At 46.6% G+C, this 16,298-nt stretch overlaps 1 protein-coding gene and 1 pseudogene across 1 annotated transcript in view; one reads left to right on the forward strand and one right to left on the reverse strand.

Annotated features, from left to right (window-relative positions):
- Positions 1-13,716, forward strand: part of LOC146338693 (diacylglycerol O-acyltransferase 2-like) — a 39,743-nt gene extending 26,027 nt beyond the window's left edge. The window contains exons 5-7 of the mRNA XM_084813287.1: positions 2,633-2,807; positions 3,774-3,976; positions 10,663-13,716. Coding sequence (XP_084669413.1) covers positions 2,633-2,807; positions 3,774-3,976; positions 10,663-10,817 — 533 coding nt within the window. The 3' untranslated portion in view covers positions 10,818-13,716. The remainder of the gene's footprint in view (positions 1-2,632; positions 2,808-3,773; positions 3,977-10,662) is intronic.
- LOC146338694 (U6 spliceosomal RNA) lies at positions 9,301-9,370 on the reverse strand (annotated as a pseudogene).
- Positions 13,717-16,298: the final 2,582 nt, after the last annotated feature.

Here is a 16,298-nt window from a genome sequence, read left to right on the forward strand (position 1 = left end):
CAATTCTGACCAATTAAATAATCAAATACATTGACAGAAAGATGCATATTGCAATATATCAATGAAGAATTTTGTGAGATCCCCAAAGAAGGACTTACGCTGTTCGTGTTTGAGAGAAGTTAACAATTTAATAATCAAGAGCTGCTGCTTCCCTTTGTTCAAAGGAAAAGCTAGTCCGCCCCCTCCCCCACCATCAATCTGAGAATTTGGAACTTTGAATATTCCCTGTTATATATCAGAAACAAATCAAAGGCCCATTAATATTGTGGAAGAGCCTGGTTTAAGAGATGTCAGTTCGATTTCAATAGTGAGTTACTACTTTCACTAAACTGTGAGTCTTAACTGGAAGAAGAAAAGCCATATTCATTTTTTCCTGATAAAGACATTTTCTGCTCCTTGCACAATGTTATCCTAAGCAGGATTACTTGAAAACACATACCTCCCACCCCCTGCGTTCAGTGGGCCACGTCCCTACGAAGAATGCTTAGGATTGCTGTCAGGGAAGATTCCTTTTCTATCAAATTGTCCCCAAAGGAGGGAGGGAGGAGGAGGAAGACTCTGCAAGAGACCGGAGTCCCAAAGCCTTTCATGTCAGCCCTTCTGATGAACCCAGAGGTGAATTTCAATTCACAATTAAACTGCTTGGCTAATCAACCCAATCAATTAAAGTGTGCAACGTGGCTCTCATTCCCAAGAAAGAGCTATCAATGGCTGGGTTAAAACAGTACTAAGTTTGGGATTATGGCATTTTATATGTCAGTGACGACAAAATCTTTGGATATTGTTTTAAAATATCACAGACCGCCCAAGTTTAATGTTTAGGATGATGTGGGCTAATAAAGGAATTAACCCCCAGTTAAATGGAGGGAGGGGGCAGTTGTAGCTCTCTTTAGGGAGGGTGAAGTTCTAACACCTTTATGTTAGACTATCAGGTGGATCCACAGTTGGCTACAGGATCGGACTCAAAGAGTGCTTATCAATGGGATCTTCTCCAACTGGGGAGAGGTAACAAGCGGGGTACCGCAGGGCTCAGCCCTGGGCCCAGTGTTCCTCTACATTTTTATTAATGACTTGGAGGAGAAGGTGCAGGGAATGCTGATCAAATTTGCAGATGACACAAAATTGGGTGGGATAGCTAATACCTTGGAAGACAGAAACCAAATTCAAAGTGATCTTGATAGGATGGAGCACTGGGCAGAAAACAATAGAATGAAATTTAACAGCGATCAATGCCAAGTTCTGCACCTAGGAAAAAGAAACCAAAGGCACAGTTACAAGATGGGGGATACTTGGAATTGTTGTCGATCACAAGCTGAAGATGAGCCAACAATGTGATGTGGCTGCAAAAAAGGGAAATGCTCTTTTGGGCTGCATTAATAGAAGTATAGCTTCCAAATCCCAGGAAGTACTAGTTCCCCTCTACTCAGCACTGGTGAGGCCTCATCTGGAGTACTGTGTCCAGTTCTGGGCACCACATTTTAAGAAGGATGCAGACAAACTGGAGAGGGTTAAGAGGAGGGCAACAAAGGTGATCAGGGGACTGGAAACAAAGTCCTATGAGGAGAGACTAAAAGAACTGGGCATGTTTAGCCTTGAGAAGAGAAGACTGAGGGGAGATAGGATTTGTTGTTCAGTCGTTCAGTCGTATCCGACTCTTCGTGACCCTATGGACCATAGCACGCCAGGCCTTCCTGTCCTGCGCTCTCTCCCGGAGCATGCTCAAGTTCATATTCATTGCATCGGTGATGTTATCTAGCCATCTCATCCTCTGCCGTCCCCTTCTCCTTTTGCCTTCAGTCTTTCCCAGCATCAGGGTCTTTTCCAGAGAGTTTTCTCTTCGCATTAGGTGGCCAAAATATTTGAGCTTCAGCTTCAGTATCTGTCCTTCCAATGAGCACTCAGGGTTGATTTCCTTTAGGATGGACTGATTTGACCTCCTCGCAATCCAGGGGACTCGTAAGAGTCTTCTCCAGCACCACAGTTCGAAAGCATCAATTCTTCGGCGCTCAGCCTTCCTTATAGTCCAGCTCTCACAGCCATACATTACTACTGGGAAAACCATAGCTTTGATTAGACAGACCTTTGTCGGCAAAGTGATGACTCTGCTTCTTACTATGCTGTCTAGGTTGGCCATAGCTTTCCTCCCAAGGAGCAAGCGTCTTTTAATTTCATGGCTACAGTCACCGTCTGCGGTGATCTTGGAGCCCAAGAAAATAAAATCTGTCACAGCTTCCATTTCTTCCCCTTCTATATGCCAGGAAGTGATGGGGCCAGATGCCATGATCTTAGTTACTTGAAAGGTTGTCACAGAGAGGAAGGCCAGGATCTCTTCTCAATCATCCGAGAGTGCAGGACACGGAATAATGGGCTCAAGTGACAGGAAGTCAGATTCTGGCTGAACATCAGGAAAAACCTCCTGACTGTTAGAGCAACATGACAATGGAACCAATGACCTAGGGAGGTGGTGGGCCCTCCCACACTGGAGGGATTCAAGATGAGGCTGGACAGCCATCTGTCAGGGATGCTCTGATTTAGATTCCTGTATTGAGCAAGGGGTTGGACTTGATGGCCTTGTAGGCCCCTTCCAACCCTATGCTATGATTCTATGATTCTATGTTTCCTTTTTCTGCAGGTCTGTGCCCAGTGACCCAGCAGGCAATAGAGCACCTCATCTCCAGGAATGGCACAGGAAATGCTGTGGCAATTGTTGTCGGGGGGGCAGCTGAGTCACTCTCCTGCCAGCCAGGAGTGACCACGTTAATCTTAAAGAAGCGTAAGGGGTTTGTCCGGATGGCACTCCAGCATGGGTATGTAGTATGGATCAGCTGAAAAGCATGCTTCTCTGCTAGCTGGCTGGAGGTACACAGAACCCAAGAGGGCCACTGGAGATCCCCTAAAAAACATAAGAATGTATGAAGACCTGTGCTGGATTAGACCGAAGGCCCATCTAATCCAGCATCCTCTTTCCCAGAGAGGCCCACCAGATGCTGCTGGGACGCCCCAACAGCTGCTTGGTGGCTGCCAAATGGCATTGGTTCTGGAGGTTCCATATAGTTCCATTGTTGTTGTTGTTGTTGTTGTTCAGTCGTTCAGTCGTGTCCGACTCTTCGTGACCCCATGGACCATAGCACGCCAGGCCTTCCTCAGTGGCCACACATATTTCGCTACACAACAGATATCATACATGCATTATGCAATATATGGGGAAGTACTTTCTTACTCTCTTCTAAACCTGGATAACTCTTGAGTTCATACAGGACCCAGAAGGTTGCCCACTCCTGACCTACAGAGATTCTGTGTAGGAGTAAGTTTTCTAATTTATTGGGCTCTGTGCCCCCTGTGACATGCAGAACGCCACCAGCCCCATTACACACTTCCCTGCCCTTTCTGTAGAGTTTGTATCCAGGGATAACTGTGTCCCATTGATATTTCCCCAACCCTCAGCCAATGCTTCATGAAACCCAGGAGTCAACTGGTGAGCAAACTGAACGGTTTGTTTTACTTGAAGAGCAGACCAATGTATACTGCCCAGCTGGGCATTCCTCCCTAGGGTCTAGGCCAGTTCCAAGTCATTTGACTCGGCACCTGACTGATGGCAAGGTGTGTGCTTTGCCAGTAAGCTACATAATTCCTCGCAAAGGATGGATTGGATCATGAGGATGATCACTGCCTTGTTATGTTTGTTACTGGTTTACATATGACTTGGAAGGGGGCCTTGATTTAAACCTCTATCTAGTGCTGTGACTCACTCTGCAATGCTCTTTTGCCCACAGGGCCCACCTTGTTCCTGCTTTCTCTTTTGGAGAGAATGACCTTTTCCAGCAGGTACTCTTTGAAGAAGGCACCTGGATGAGGAGCCTTCAAAACAGATTCCGTAAACTTCTGGGCTTTGCTCCCTGCTTCTTCTATGGAAGGGGCTTTACCTCCATCAATTCCAGAGGTTTCTTGCCTTTTCCTAGGCCAGTTACCACTGTCAGTGAGTATCTTCCGACCACCCACAGCAACTATCATAGGAAAAGCTGCCTTATATTGAGTCAGACCGTGGTTCCAGCTAGGCCGGTATTGCTGAAACGGACTGGCCACAATGGCTTTCCAGGGTTTCAGGCAGGGCTTTTTCCAGCCCTTCCTGGAGATGCCGGGGTTGAATCTGGAACCTTCTGCATGCAAGGCATTTCCTCTGCTACTGAGCCACAGACCTTCCTGAGTCTTGTGTCACTTTGGCCTGGAAGATCTGGGAACAGGGCCAAGCTCTAGTTGTCCATGCTGAGGTGGTCAAGGAAGCCCAACATGGTGAAATGCTACAGTGAAGACACTTAACTCACTGTGTGGGATGAGTAGGGATCATCTGCTAGGGCATATTGTAGCAGCTAATGGAGAGGGTTTTGTCCCCTTAACATTTTGCAACAGCTGTGCATTTGTCTGGCATAAAAGGATGTTGGTTAGATACCCCCCTCATGTTGGGGTATTTATTTTCCAAACATTATCTTTGACCCTGCTGCAGGCACTGCCTCTCCCACTTTCCAGCTGCAGTATGGGAATATGCATTGAGCTGTTGCAAGAAATTGCGATAATGGCTGTGTGCTACCTGAAGGAGGGGCGGGGTTGGTGGTGGGCTGCATCACTCATGTTGTGCTGCATGTGAAGCTCCTTGGACGCTCAAAAACACGAAGTGTGCTGCTGCATCTCATGAACTGAGAGTGGCACTCTGTTAGCATAGCCTGTTCACATGCAACATCAGTCACTCATCCAGACACTCATTCGCAACAGCAATCATCTGTTCTGGGGGCAGGCCATTGCTCAGGGCTGGAACACATACTTTGCATGCGAAAGGTTCCCATTCCAATCCCCACTATTTATTCTATTTATTCATTTGTTTAAAATTATTTTAAGGGTGGTAACTTTTAACTATCTCTAATTAAAATGAGTAGGTAGCAGATGATGGGGAGAATTTAGCTTAGTCCACATTTTTATAAGAACTTACCAAATTTGCACTTCCTGAATCAGTATGCAAACTGAGATGTAGATATCCTTCAAAATTTACACCTCAGAATTTTGCAGTGCAGTTTACCAAACAAAAAATGTATATAACGATGCATATATTATGGAAAGTGCCCACTAAAATATGTATATTAATGGGGAAAGGTACAAAACATTAAGGAATATTAAGGAAAACTGCCTACCAAAACTGCGTGTATCAGATCAACGTGCTTACAAAACAATGTGTATATAAGGAAAAATGAGCACAAAAATATATTTGAATTTTTATGCAGACTTTTTTTTAAAGTCACAAACTGATGCAGAGATGGAACAGAATGAAATTAAGCTGGGGAAATGAGAAATGGAGAAAAACAGAAATTGACATATTCATCCATCTTTAGATGAAAATGACTCTCTCTCGCTGCTGTAGGGCACTGCTGCCAGTCAGTATAGACAGAGTATCATAGAATCATAGAATAGTAGGTTTGGAAGGGGCCTACAAGGCCATCGAGTCCAACCCCCTGCTCAAGGCAGGAATCCAGGTCAGAGCATCCCTGACAGATGGCTGTCCAGCCTCGTCTTGAATGCCTCCAGTGTGGGAGAGCCCACCGCCTCCCTAGGGAATGGGTTCCACTGTCATATTGCTCTAACAGTCAGGAAGTTTTTCCTGATGTTCAGCCGGAATCTAGCTTCCTGTAACTTGAGCCCATTCTTCTGTGTCCTGCACCCTGGCATGATCGAGAAGAGATCCTGGCCTTCCTCTCTGTCACAACCTCTCAAGCACTTGAAGAGCGCCATCATATGCATAAGAGTAGGCTTATGCATTTTTATATTGCCTCCTAGCAGTCTGTATGCTGGCACCATATGCCTAGCATAAGGCAAATGACCAGCCATTCAAATCCTTTTTGTCCTTCTCCATACTTGGGGCTCCTGTCATTCATGTTTGTACAGTGCTGCCACCTCCTTGGAGCTGGTGTAACTGCCCTTGTCACTAGAAACCCTCTTCTCCTTCCTTCCTTCTTCACACATTGATGCCAAGGACTGCTGAATAAAAATGTATATTTATCTATCGAACTATTTATACCTTTTAATCTATCTGGATTGACATAATGGCTAAGAACAATAGAACAACAAGGCTATACTTCTACTTACCTGGGAGTAAGCCCCATTGAAATCAATGGGACTTACTTCTGAGTAGACATTTATAAAATTACACTGTAAAAACACCCCACCCACCCCAGCGTCATCTTCCATTTCCTCCCTTTCTTCCCTATTCTCTCTCTGTGTGCAGTAAAAGTTATTACCATTATTATTGTTGCTGTTATGTTTTTTAGATAAGAAAAAAAGACAGAAAAATTCTAAAGTGTCTAAGCAATTTATTCATGTCTAGTGCATTTTGGAATAAAATTCCTTCTTTAGAAACATCTAGGAATACATAAAAAGACACATAAACATCTACTTCAAAACTTAAAACTTAAGAAAACCTTTTAAAACCTTTAAAAATATTTTCAGCAAGTCAGTTTGTTAAAAAAAATTGCCTATATGCAATATGTGTATTGTCTTATCAACTTACTTGGAATTTCTCAGTCAAAGATAGAATAATTCAATGATCAAAAAACCTGCCAGTTTAAAAGACCAGAGTTAAGGCCATTTCAAGTTGGTCCCCAAAGCCAGGAAATGGGAAGCCAAGGCCGACGCCTTACCTGACAGTGCCCCGTGATGATGTTGCGCAATGTCACAAATTGGCTTGCTTACAAATTACGCCCCCCCCCCCCCCCGCACACACACACTTTCCCTTGGTCTTTCAGGCCCAAATCTAGATGGGGAGGATAGAGTGCCTGGGACAGGCAAAGGTTGCCCACATTTCCCTAGGCCTGTATTGCCTAATGAAGCATTTGAGCATCTGAAACAGCAACTGGACTTCATGGGAGGGGAGGTGACGAGGGAAGGGAGGAGGCCTTGCACAAGGCCGCCTCCCTTCCCTGGTCACCCCAACTGGATTGGCACTTCAGCGTCACAAGGAATGGCACTGAAGCACTGACCCGGACTGCCTCAGACTGGGGGTGGGGTGGCCAGGGAAGGGAGGAAACTTTGTGCAGGCCTCCTCCCTTCTCCGGTCACCCTGACTGGATTGATGCTTCAGTGCTACCACGAGCAGTGCTGAAGTGGTGGAGGAGGGGGCAGGGAAGGGAGGAGGCTTACCTAGCAAACCCACCACCTTCCAGCTGCTTCTACTTCTGCTTTCAGCAGCGTGGCAGTTATCACCCTCCCCCTTCAACAATCCAAGTCACCTGTGAGGTGGAAGGAAGAGAAAGCATTTGTGTAAGAAGCATCTGTGGCTGCAAGTAATTATGAGAGTCCTATAGCTGCTGCTTCTTTTTTAAAAGTATTTTAAACTTTAAAAAATGTGCTGTGCCAACTACGCTACAAGAGGAATTGGAAGCTACCAATGTCTTCGGTGAGAAGCCTTTGGGTTTTTCAGAAATAGTATGCACAAAAGGTCACTGTGGCATTCCCGCCTATTCCCAATGAGAATTCCCTTCCTCTAAGGCCTTTTTCACCCAAGCAGGAAACCCCTTCCGCACACGCAGGTGTGCGGCCACCAGGACCTTCAAAGCTCAGGTCCAGCCCTTTCCTCTGTCCTCAAGCTGTGAGGACACATTTGTTTATATCATCACATGTATTGTTTCCTTTATTACCTTCCCCTTATGTAGTTAAGAGCAGAAGGTGCAGGATTTGTATAAACAAACAAAACTTTATTAATTACAGCAATTAGTTGTTGAATAGGGAACCAGTAACTCTTTAATGGTTCTACTAATGTATGTTTTCTCATATACAATACTCCTGATCACACTCTCAGTCAATTGCTACACAATCACCACAGACCTCCCTCTCTCAGTTCTAAAAACCTGGCTCTGATCTAAACCATATCTCGTCCCTGTCTCGGATCTAGCCCGCCTCACACCAATTCCCTGTCTCTCTGTTCCCTGACTCGCACAGCACACTGTTTATATAGCACACACTTCACTGCCCCCCCTTCACTCACTCAGCCAGTCGCCACACATATGCAAATCCACCATTCTTTCTGTCACTCATCTCACTCTCACACTAGAGATACGCACCGTAAACATAGACTTATACCAGGCATACGTATCTCTAACCACAGGTTTATTATATACAAACGTGTAACATCACAGTCACTAATCAGTTTCTTGAAGTCACTTTGTTTTGCTTTTTCCCTTTAAACTGCTTTTTCTCCCTCAAACTTTCAGCAATATTTCTGAAATTGTCCCTGGGTATGTAAAACCAACACTTGGACGAGAAGCTCAAGTCTGAGATGTGCTACTATTTTGGGTATTTAGGGCCCATCCCCTTTTGCCTTTGGCCCCACTGAATGTGGCCCCCAAAATGGAATTTGGCCCTTGGGCTGAAAATAGTTCAACCTTTAAAGGTTGAAAGCTTCTTTTAAGCTGTTTTGCCTTCCGAAGTAGCTGTTTGTATGTATTCCTAGATGCTTTCTTTCTTGTTTTACCTGCATTCAGTGCTTCTTCCCTTGGTTTGATTTCTTTTCATTCAAAAATTGTCTTACATTGACTCTCACAGCAATTAAAATTGGATACCCAACACTGGCACAGTGTATAAATGAAAAGGAGGGACAGGCTTACAGACTAAGACAATGCAAGGGGAGTGGAGAGCGAAGGTGGAGGAGGAAGATCAGTCTGAAAGGCCCAAACCTTCTGTTGAGGTTTAGGGCTTTGCCGCACGGAGCTTTTATCCTACGATTGAGATTGCTCACTCACGGAAGTTTGCGGGTCCTGTAGATGCGGTTGCGAACCTCCAAGGCATCTCCCACACTAAAAGACCTTTATTCCGTGTTTTTTTAAAAAAGATCAGAGATAATGAGCTATCAGATTACAGCATTTGAGTTCCCTGTGAGTTCCCTCCATGAAAAAGGAAAAGCTGCAATAAGAGGAGCTGGACCGCAGCGCCATCTAGCAGTTGTATAATGAAACATATGGAAGACTCAGATAAGGGGGGAAAGGGAGGGGAGGAAGCACCTGTAAAGGGAGTTCATCATGATCCTGAATTTAAAATGTTTTTTTAAAATAGCATAATTTTAATCTGGTGTTATAATCTTTTTATCCTTTTACTGTTTTATCTTGTGTTCACCACTCCGAAATCTATTCTAGATATGCAGCGGTGTACAAATATTGTAAATAAATAATAAATAAATAAAATGGAAGCAGAGAGCCCTGTTTTAAATGCAAAATTTTAGGCTGGTGTAGAGATGCTCTTAGACCGACACTGCAGGGACCTGTTAAGATCCTTGCACAGGGACCATGCTACTCTTCTCTGTATCACTCCAGTTTTATTGCATGTGCTGCCAAAGCAAACGTGACCTATTAAGATGGTCTACCCCAGATCCTAAAGGATCCAGATGGTTTCCAGGGGGGTTGCTGGCTGATATGGCTGGCACTCCGGTCAAGACCCTGGTCAGTCTTTGGAATGCAGAAGTGATCGGTTGACACGATCGCTCCTGAGCACCCTCTCTGTAATAGAGCTTGTACGACTCTGTGGTGTACCCAAGAGCTGAGAACAATGGAAGGAGATCTCCAATAGGAGACGTCTTGAGTGCAGATGGAGAAGAACTCCTTGTGGATGCAATTGAATACTGGTATATTCAGGGGCAGTGAGGGTGGCAAAAAAACACAACCCCAACCCCCCCATCTCGCTTCCTGTATTTAATCTTCTATCTGCTTTCACAGCTGTTAAATCGTTTTTACATTTTATTTATTTATTTCATTTTATTTAAAGCATTTATATACTGCTCCACATCTAAACAGATACCAGAGCGGGAAACAACAACAGATAAAATGATAAATAGATAAAAGAAGTAAAACACCATATTAAAAAGTATTATTTTAAAAAACAGAGTAACAATAAAGACATGGTTGGTCATTCAAGGAAGGCTTCCTGGAACAGAGCTCCCTGGAATTTTGTATGTTTTGATTTTTATGCTGTATTTTATCTTGTGAATTGTTTTGAACCACCCAGAGCTTTGGATATTGGGCAGTATAGAAATGCAAATCATCATCATGATGATCATCAAATTAAGTGTTAAATTATAAACAGGCATTTGCATATTGTTGGTACCAGCCTGATCTTCCCTCCTGGTGTCCTTGTTTGGACAGAAGAGCTGCAATTGACCCAGCAGTTATCATTCCTCTGGCTGGTAGCAGAGGCCAGACTGTCCCCTTTGCCCTCAATTCCGTAGTCCCAGGACAGTTAGCAGTTGGGTCCTGCTGACAGAGATAGGGAGACAAGCTCCCGACAGCAGTTCCTTCTCTGACACTGGGCTGGGGCCAGGGCGGCCTTCTCCTTGCTGTACAGGAGTGCTATAGCTGTCGCTCTAGACTGTGGCAGAAGCCGGAGTGCCCTCCTGCCTCTGGCTTCTGCAGTCACAGATGGCTTCGTCAACAAACACTTAATACAGAAAATCTGGCTAATGCCACATACACAAGACCACACCCTTTTACTCATGAGCTCCACACTCTCAAACATTCATGGAGATTTGAGTCCCCATTCCACCCATACCAGGTAAGAGGAAAGACTTCCAGATGAAGTATCTGGGATTTGTTAGTCTGGGTGTGCACAGCTTTGCCTAACCCACTTCTCCTCCACTAGTTGGCGAGCCTGTGACTGTGCCCAAGATTGAACATCCGACCTATGAGATGGTGGACTGTTACCACTCCATGTACATCCAGTCCCTCTGCAAACTCTTCAATGACCACAAAGTCAAGTACGGGCTGTCAGAAAAAGATGAACTGCGGATCCTGTGATTGAAATCAGAGATGGACGGGCGGCAAGGTCGCCATGCCCTGGCCCTGAGGGTCCACCTGCTTCTGGCGCTGGGAACTGGAGCCTCCCTGGTTGTGTACCAGTTCTTGGGGGTTCGTCCTTCGGCAAGTGCTCCCCCATCTGCTCTTGCACCTGACTAGTCCGTCAGGTGCAAGAGGGAGAGGGGCACGCTGCACATGCAGAAGGTCCCGGCCAAGCCTGTGGCACTTTCACCTCAAGAAAAGACTGAACTCTGGGTGATGGGAGAAGGCTGCTGCCAGTGGGCTATGCTGAGCTGGATAGAGCAATGCTCTGGTTTCAGAGGCAGCGTCATATACATTCATGTCTGAAGGACAGGGCGGCTCTCCTCCCTCCCCCTCCTTTTATTTCTGGCATGGAGGGGATGGTGTTTGCATGTCCAGGCCACAGTGGGCTTCCTAAGTCCTTTCTATGCAAGCCAAAGCCTTGATGCTAACTCCAAGTTTGAGTTACACTGCTAAACCTGCTTCTCCAATCCAGGGCCAACCCTGCTGTATTCAGCAGAGTGGGGGGAACAAATGAAGGCAGGAATTTGGACAAGAGGATTTTAATTTCAGTGGAGCTTGTGCAGGAGGTGTCAAGGGCTCCTTGGAGGGCTCTCTCACTCTAATCTAGTAGCCAAGTCCAGACGCAGACAAAGGGATTTTTTTTTAAGCTTTTTTTTTTTTTTTATAACTTACAACTTTACAGGTAGCAACTAGATCTGAGCAGCAGCATCCCTATGCCCTAAGTTGGTCCCCGTTTGAAAGGCAATTACTGGCAGACCCCTGAATATAAGGACTAGGGAGAATCCCTCCCCTTTTCCCTTGTATCCTCTGGGCACAACTGTTCTTTGAGCGCCAACCGGGCGCTACGCCTCCTTTTTGCGCTCTCTATTTGGCGCCGCTCTCTGCGTCTGCACCGCGCATCCAACCAGTCTGCTATCGGTGCTGGGTCACTCCCTGGACTGCTTTCTAATCTAGGAATGTGGGTGGGAGGAATCTCTGTCAGCTGCGGGCCCTGGGAAAAAGGGGCGCGCTCCTCTCCCAGGAGCGACTGCTCTTCCTCCGAATCAGAACTACTCTGGGATTCTATGGGCTCAGTGTCCACCCTGACAGGAGGATTGTGCCCCATGTTGAAGTGTGTGTGTGTGTGGAGAGAGGAGGCGTACGAGAGGAGGCATGCTATATGAATTTTCCACTTCAAGTGCTTCTGTGGGTCAAGCATGGATTGGAGATCCATTGGAACTCAATGACTCTTTCTGGGGATGAGGCCGTGTTGAAAAATTGAATTTTGTTTTTCATAGCCCCAAAATATTTCTGTTTGATTGACTGCTGAGAAAATATGTTTTCCTACAATAGCAAATCTGTTCCTACAACTGCAGGGAAAGTCATTGAGGTTTGTCACAACAATTGTCCGGGCTAGCCAGTAATGTATTGCCCAAAAGGTTGCCTTGGAAATGCCCTCTTAGGTGGCTGTAGGGTTTGGTCTAGTTCTAGCCCTGTATTACAGAGACCCATGGCAGCATCATGGAGCCAGACTACAGCTGTTGCCATGTGATTCATACACGTATCCAATCCCTGACTGGCTGGGGACTTTGCGATATTTTAACCACCCTGTGATGTTTCATGAAAGGCAAAAAGTCATCACTCTTTGGGGACTGGGCCAAACTAGCCAAGTCTTCCACAAAACCCAGTGAGAGGGGGTGAGTGAGCAGGCAGAGACAAAGGATGAGTGAGCAGGCAGAGGGTGAATGAACGTGTGGAGGCAAGGAGAGGCTGCTGCATCCTCTGGTGCACCCTCTCCCTGGGGGCACAACAGGGAGGATCTCGGCCACTGGGCAGAATCTCCATGTGAGAGGGTAAGGTGCTGTTTCTTCCATGACCAGCTGTACCGCCCAGAGGAAGAGGGTGAGTGGGTGGAGGTGGCCTGCTCATACAGTCTCACAGGACCAAGCCACCCTGCCACAGCACCCACAGGGCCAGCGAGCGAGTGAGCGAGCGAGAGGAGGTCAGAGTAGGTGCTGCCTTTGCCTGCCTGCACTCTTCCCTGCTACCCCCTGCGGCAGGCCATCCAGAGAGAGGGGGGCGGGTGACCCAGAAAAATCACTGGCTGCTTCTTGCAGGAGCTCCCAGACAATTTCCCATCTTTTCTTTTCCTCAGCAGGAAGGACTAAGCAAATGATGGTAGCCACTCCAGATTGTCCACCTGCCCTCTCCCTCTGGGACACATCCTATCTCTTTGTGAGGGATTGGACTCCCAGTGACCATAGGATTGCACCTTAAATAGTATTGCAGCAAGCACATGTCTTTGTTTCAGTCCCTGTAGTAGAAGAGTTGATTTGAGCAGACTTTCAGAGCTGCAGCACACTTGGACAGTAGCAGTATGATGTAAAGAATGGATCAAAAATGATTGGTGAGCATCAGTAGAAAAGTGCTCCAGTTTGCTTCCTTCAGGAAGGACTGCAGCTCAGTGGCTGCACCTGCTTTGCACGCAGACGGTCCCAGGTTCTTCAGTCCCCAGCATCTCCAGAAAGAGCTGACAAAGCCCCTACCTGAAACCCCAGAAAGCCATTGCTGCCAGACTCAGTGTTGACAATTCTGAGCTACATGGACCAGTTGTCTGGCCCAGCTTCCTATGTTCCAGAGGGTGTATGGTATCAAATCAAATGCTGGTTTTAGATCAATATGATTTGTACTCTTTATGCTGGGAATATTTGTCTGCAATGTAAGTGTCAAATGATGGTCCAGGTGGAATAACCGGCTTTGAAACCAATCTGCTCCTTGCCAATAACCCCAGAAGTCCTAATCGAATCTTTCACCAGACCCAGTTTGACTTAGAACCCAATAATGCAAGATTCTGAAATACAGAACATCTCCCAACAACTTGGGGTTCTGCTTTGTCATAACATAATTCTATATCCGATCCTTGAACCTGAGTCAGCTAGAGGCTTCTGTGCATAAAAATCCTGCATCTGGGACTGTTTCCATTGCCTAGGGCTCTTTAGCCTAGTTTATTCTTGAATCCCTGCACTTAGCTAGGACCATGCCCATGTAGCAATCCTATCCTAAGAGCAGAGACAGTCTGCATCTTCCTAACTCTGAACCCAAGTCAGCTCAGGGCTCCGGAGCATGGAGATCCTACTGTTAAGAATGTCTCCATTTCTGCCTGGGCTCTAGCCATGGCTCCTCTTGAATTCTGAGCCATAGCTTGTTTTTGAATCTTAATCATGAACCTGGATCCCTACGTGCTTTGAACCACTGGGCTGTTAGCTTTCAAGTTAACTGATTTGTAACTTCTAAGCTTAAGCACCGTGACTTCATAGAATAGTAGGGTTGGAAGGGGCCTACAAGACCATCGACTCCAACACCCTGCTGAATGCAGAAATCCAGGTCAAAGCATCCCTGACAGGTGGCTGTCCAGCCTCATCTTGAATGCCTCCAGTGTGGGAGAGCCCACCGCCTCCCTGGGGAATGGGTTCCATTGTTGTATTGCTCTAACATTCAGGAAGTTTTTCCTGATGTTCAGCCGGAATCTGGCTTCCTGTCACTTGAGCCCATTCTTCCATGTCCTGCACTCCGGGATGATCAAGAAGAGATCCTGGCCTTCCTCTCTGTGACAACCTTTCAAGTCCTTGAAGAGCGCTATCCTATCTCCCCTCAGTCTTCTCTTCTCGAGGCTAAACACGCCCAGTTCTTTCAGTCTCTCCTCACAGGGCTTTGTTTCCAGTCCCCTGATCACCTTTGTTGCCCTCCTCTGAACCCTCTCCAGTTTGTCTGCATCCTTCTTAAAGTGTGGTGCCCAGAACTGGACACAGGATTCCACATCAGGCCTAACCAGTGCTGAGTAGAGGGGAACTAGTACTTCCCAGGATTTGGAAGCTATGCTTCTATTAAGGCAGCCCATTTTTTGCCTTTTTTGCAGCCACATCACATTGTTGGCTCATCTTCAGCTTGTGATCGACAACAATTCCCAGATTCTTCTCGCTTGTAGTGTTGTTGAGCCATATTCCCCATCTTGTAACTGCGGATTTGGTTTCTTTTTCCTAGGGATGGGGGAGAATTTCTCTCCGAAACTTCGGGGGGCCGAGTGCCAACACATTCGGCCCCCTGAAATTGGCGGTGAAATTCTCCGCCCCCCCCGGGATGGGACTTACCTTTCACGAATGCCCCTCCCGGCGGCGGGTCCCGGCGGCAGTTCGTCGGGTCTTCGTCAGGGGCGGGGGCGGCAGCCGGTCTTGCGCTATATCTTGCGCTATACGGGCAAATACCGTTGCCCTTATTTTCGCCTTATTTTATATTTCACTATATCTTGCGCTATAAGGGCAAATAGCATTGCCCTTATTTTCGCCGTAGTCTACGTAAATCTTTACGTAGACTACAGGGACCAAATAAGGAACGCAAATGGCGGCGCCCTATGGGGGCCGCCATTTGCGTACGCGCTTTTTTTTTTTTCAAAGTCACCCGTGATAGGCTACGTGACGATTTACGTAGACTATCACGGCTGACTTTGGAAATCTAGCCGTGATAGGCTACGTAAATCGTTACGTAGCCTATCACGGGGGTGGTTGTTTTTTTTTCTTTTCGCGGCCGGGTAGACGGGGCGCTACTACCCGGCCTGAATTTCGCCAGCGAGGGATGGGGCGCCTCCTTCCTGGCCTGAATTTCGGCCGGGCGAGGCGGGGCGCCTCCACCCCTCGCATGAACTTCGGCGGGAGAAGCGAAGCGCCTCCCCCCCACCATGAAGCAAGCTTCGAGGACAGGTAAGGGACTTTCGTCCATCCCTACTTTTTCCTAGGTGCAGAACTTAGCATTTATCCCTATTCAATTTCATTCTATTGTTTTCAGCCCAGTGCTCCAACATATCAAGATCACTCTGAATTTTGTTTCTGTCTCCCAAAGTATTAGCTATCCCGCCCAATGTTGTGTCATCTGCAAATTTGATCAGCGTTCCCTGCATCTCCTGTTCCAAGTTATTAATAAAAATGTGGAAGAGCACTGGGCCCAGGACTGAGCCCTGCGGTACCCCGCTTGTTACCTCTCCCCAGTTTGAGAAGGTCCCATTGATAAGCACTCTTTGAGTCCAATGCTGTAGCCAACTGTGGATCCACCGGATCGTTGTTTCATCTAGCCCACTTTGAGCTAGTTTGCTCATCAGGAGATCATGGGGCACTTTGTCGAAAGCTTTGCTGAAGTCGAGGTATATGATGTCCACAGCATTCCTGCAGTCCACAAGGGAGGTTACTTGATCAAAGAATGAAATCAGATTCGTCTGGCAGGATTTGTTCTTGACAAATCCATGTTGGCTTTGAGTAATCACTGCATTGTTTTCAAGGTGCTTACAGATGGATTGCTTTAGAATCTGCTCCAGAATTTTCCCAGGGATGGATGTCAGACTGACTGGTCTGTAGTTCCCAGGTTCCTCCCTTTTACCCTTTTTGAAGATAGGGACAACATTAGCCCTCC

Source organism: Heloderma suspectum, chromosome 9 (genome assembly GCF_057233095.1).
Source record: "Heloderma suspectum isolate Gila_16-S chromosome 9, 16-S_ref, whole genome shotgun sequence".
Classification (NCBI taxonomy): domain Eukaryota; kingdom Metazoa; phylum Chordata; class Lepidosauria; order Squamata; family Helodermatidae; genus Heloderma; species Heloderma suspectum.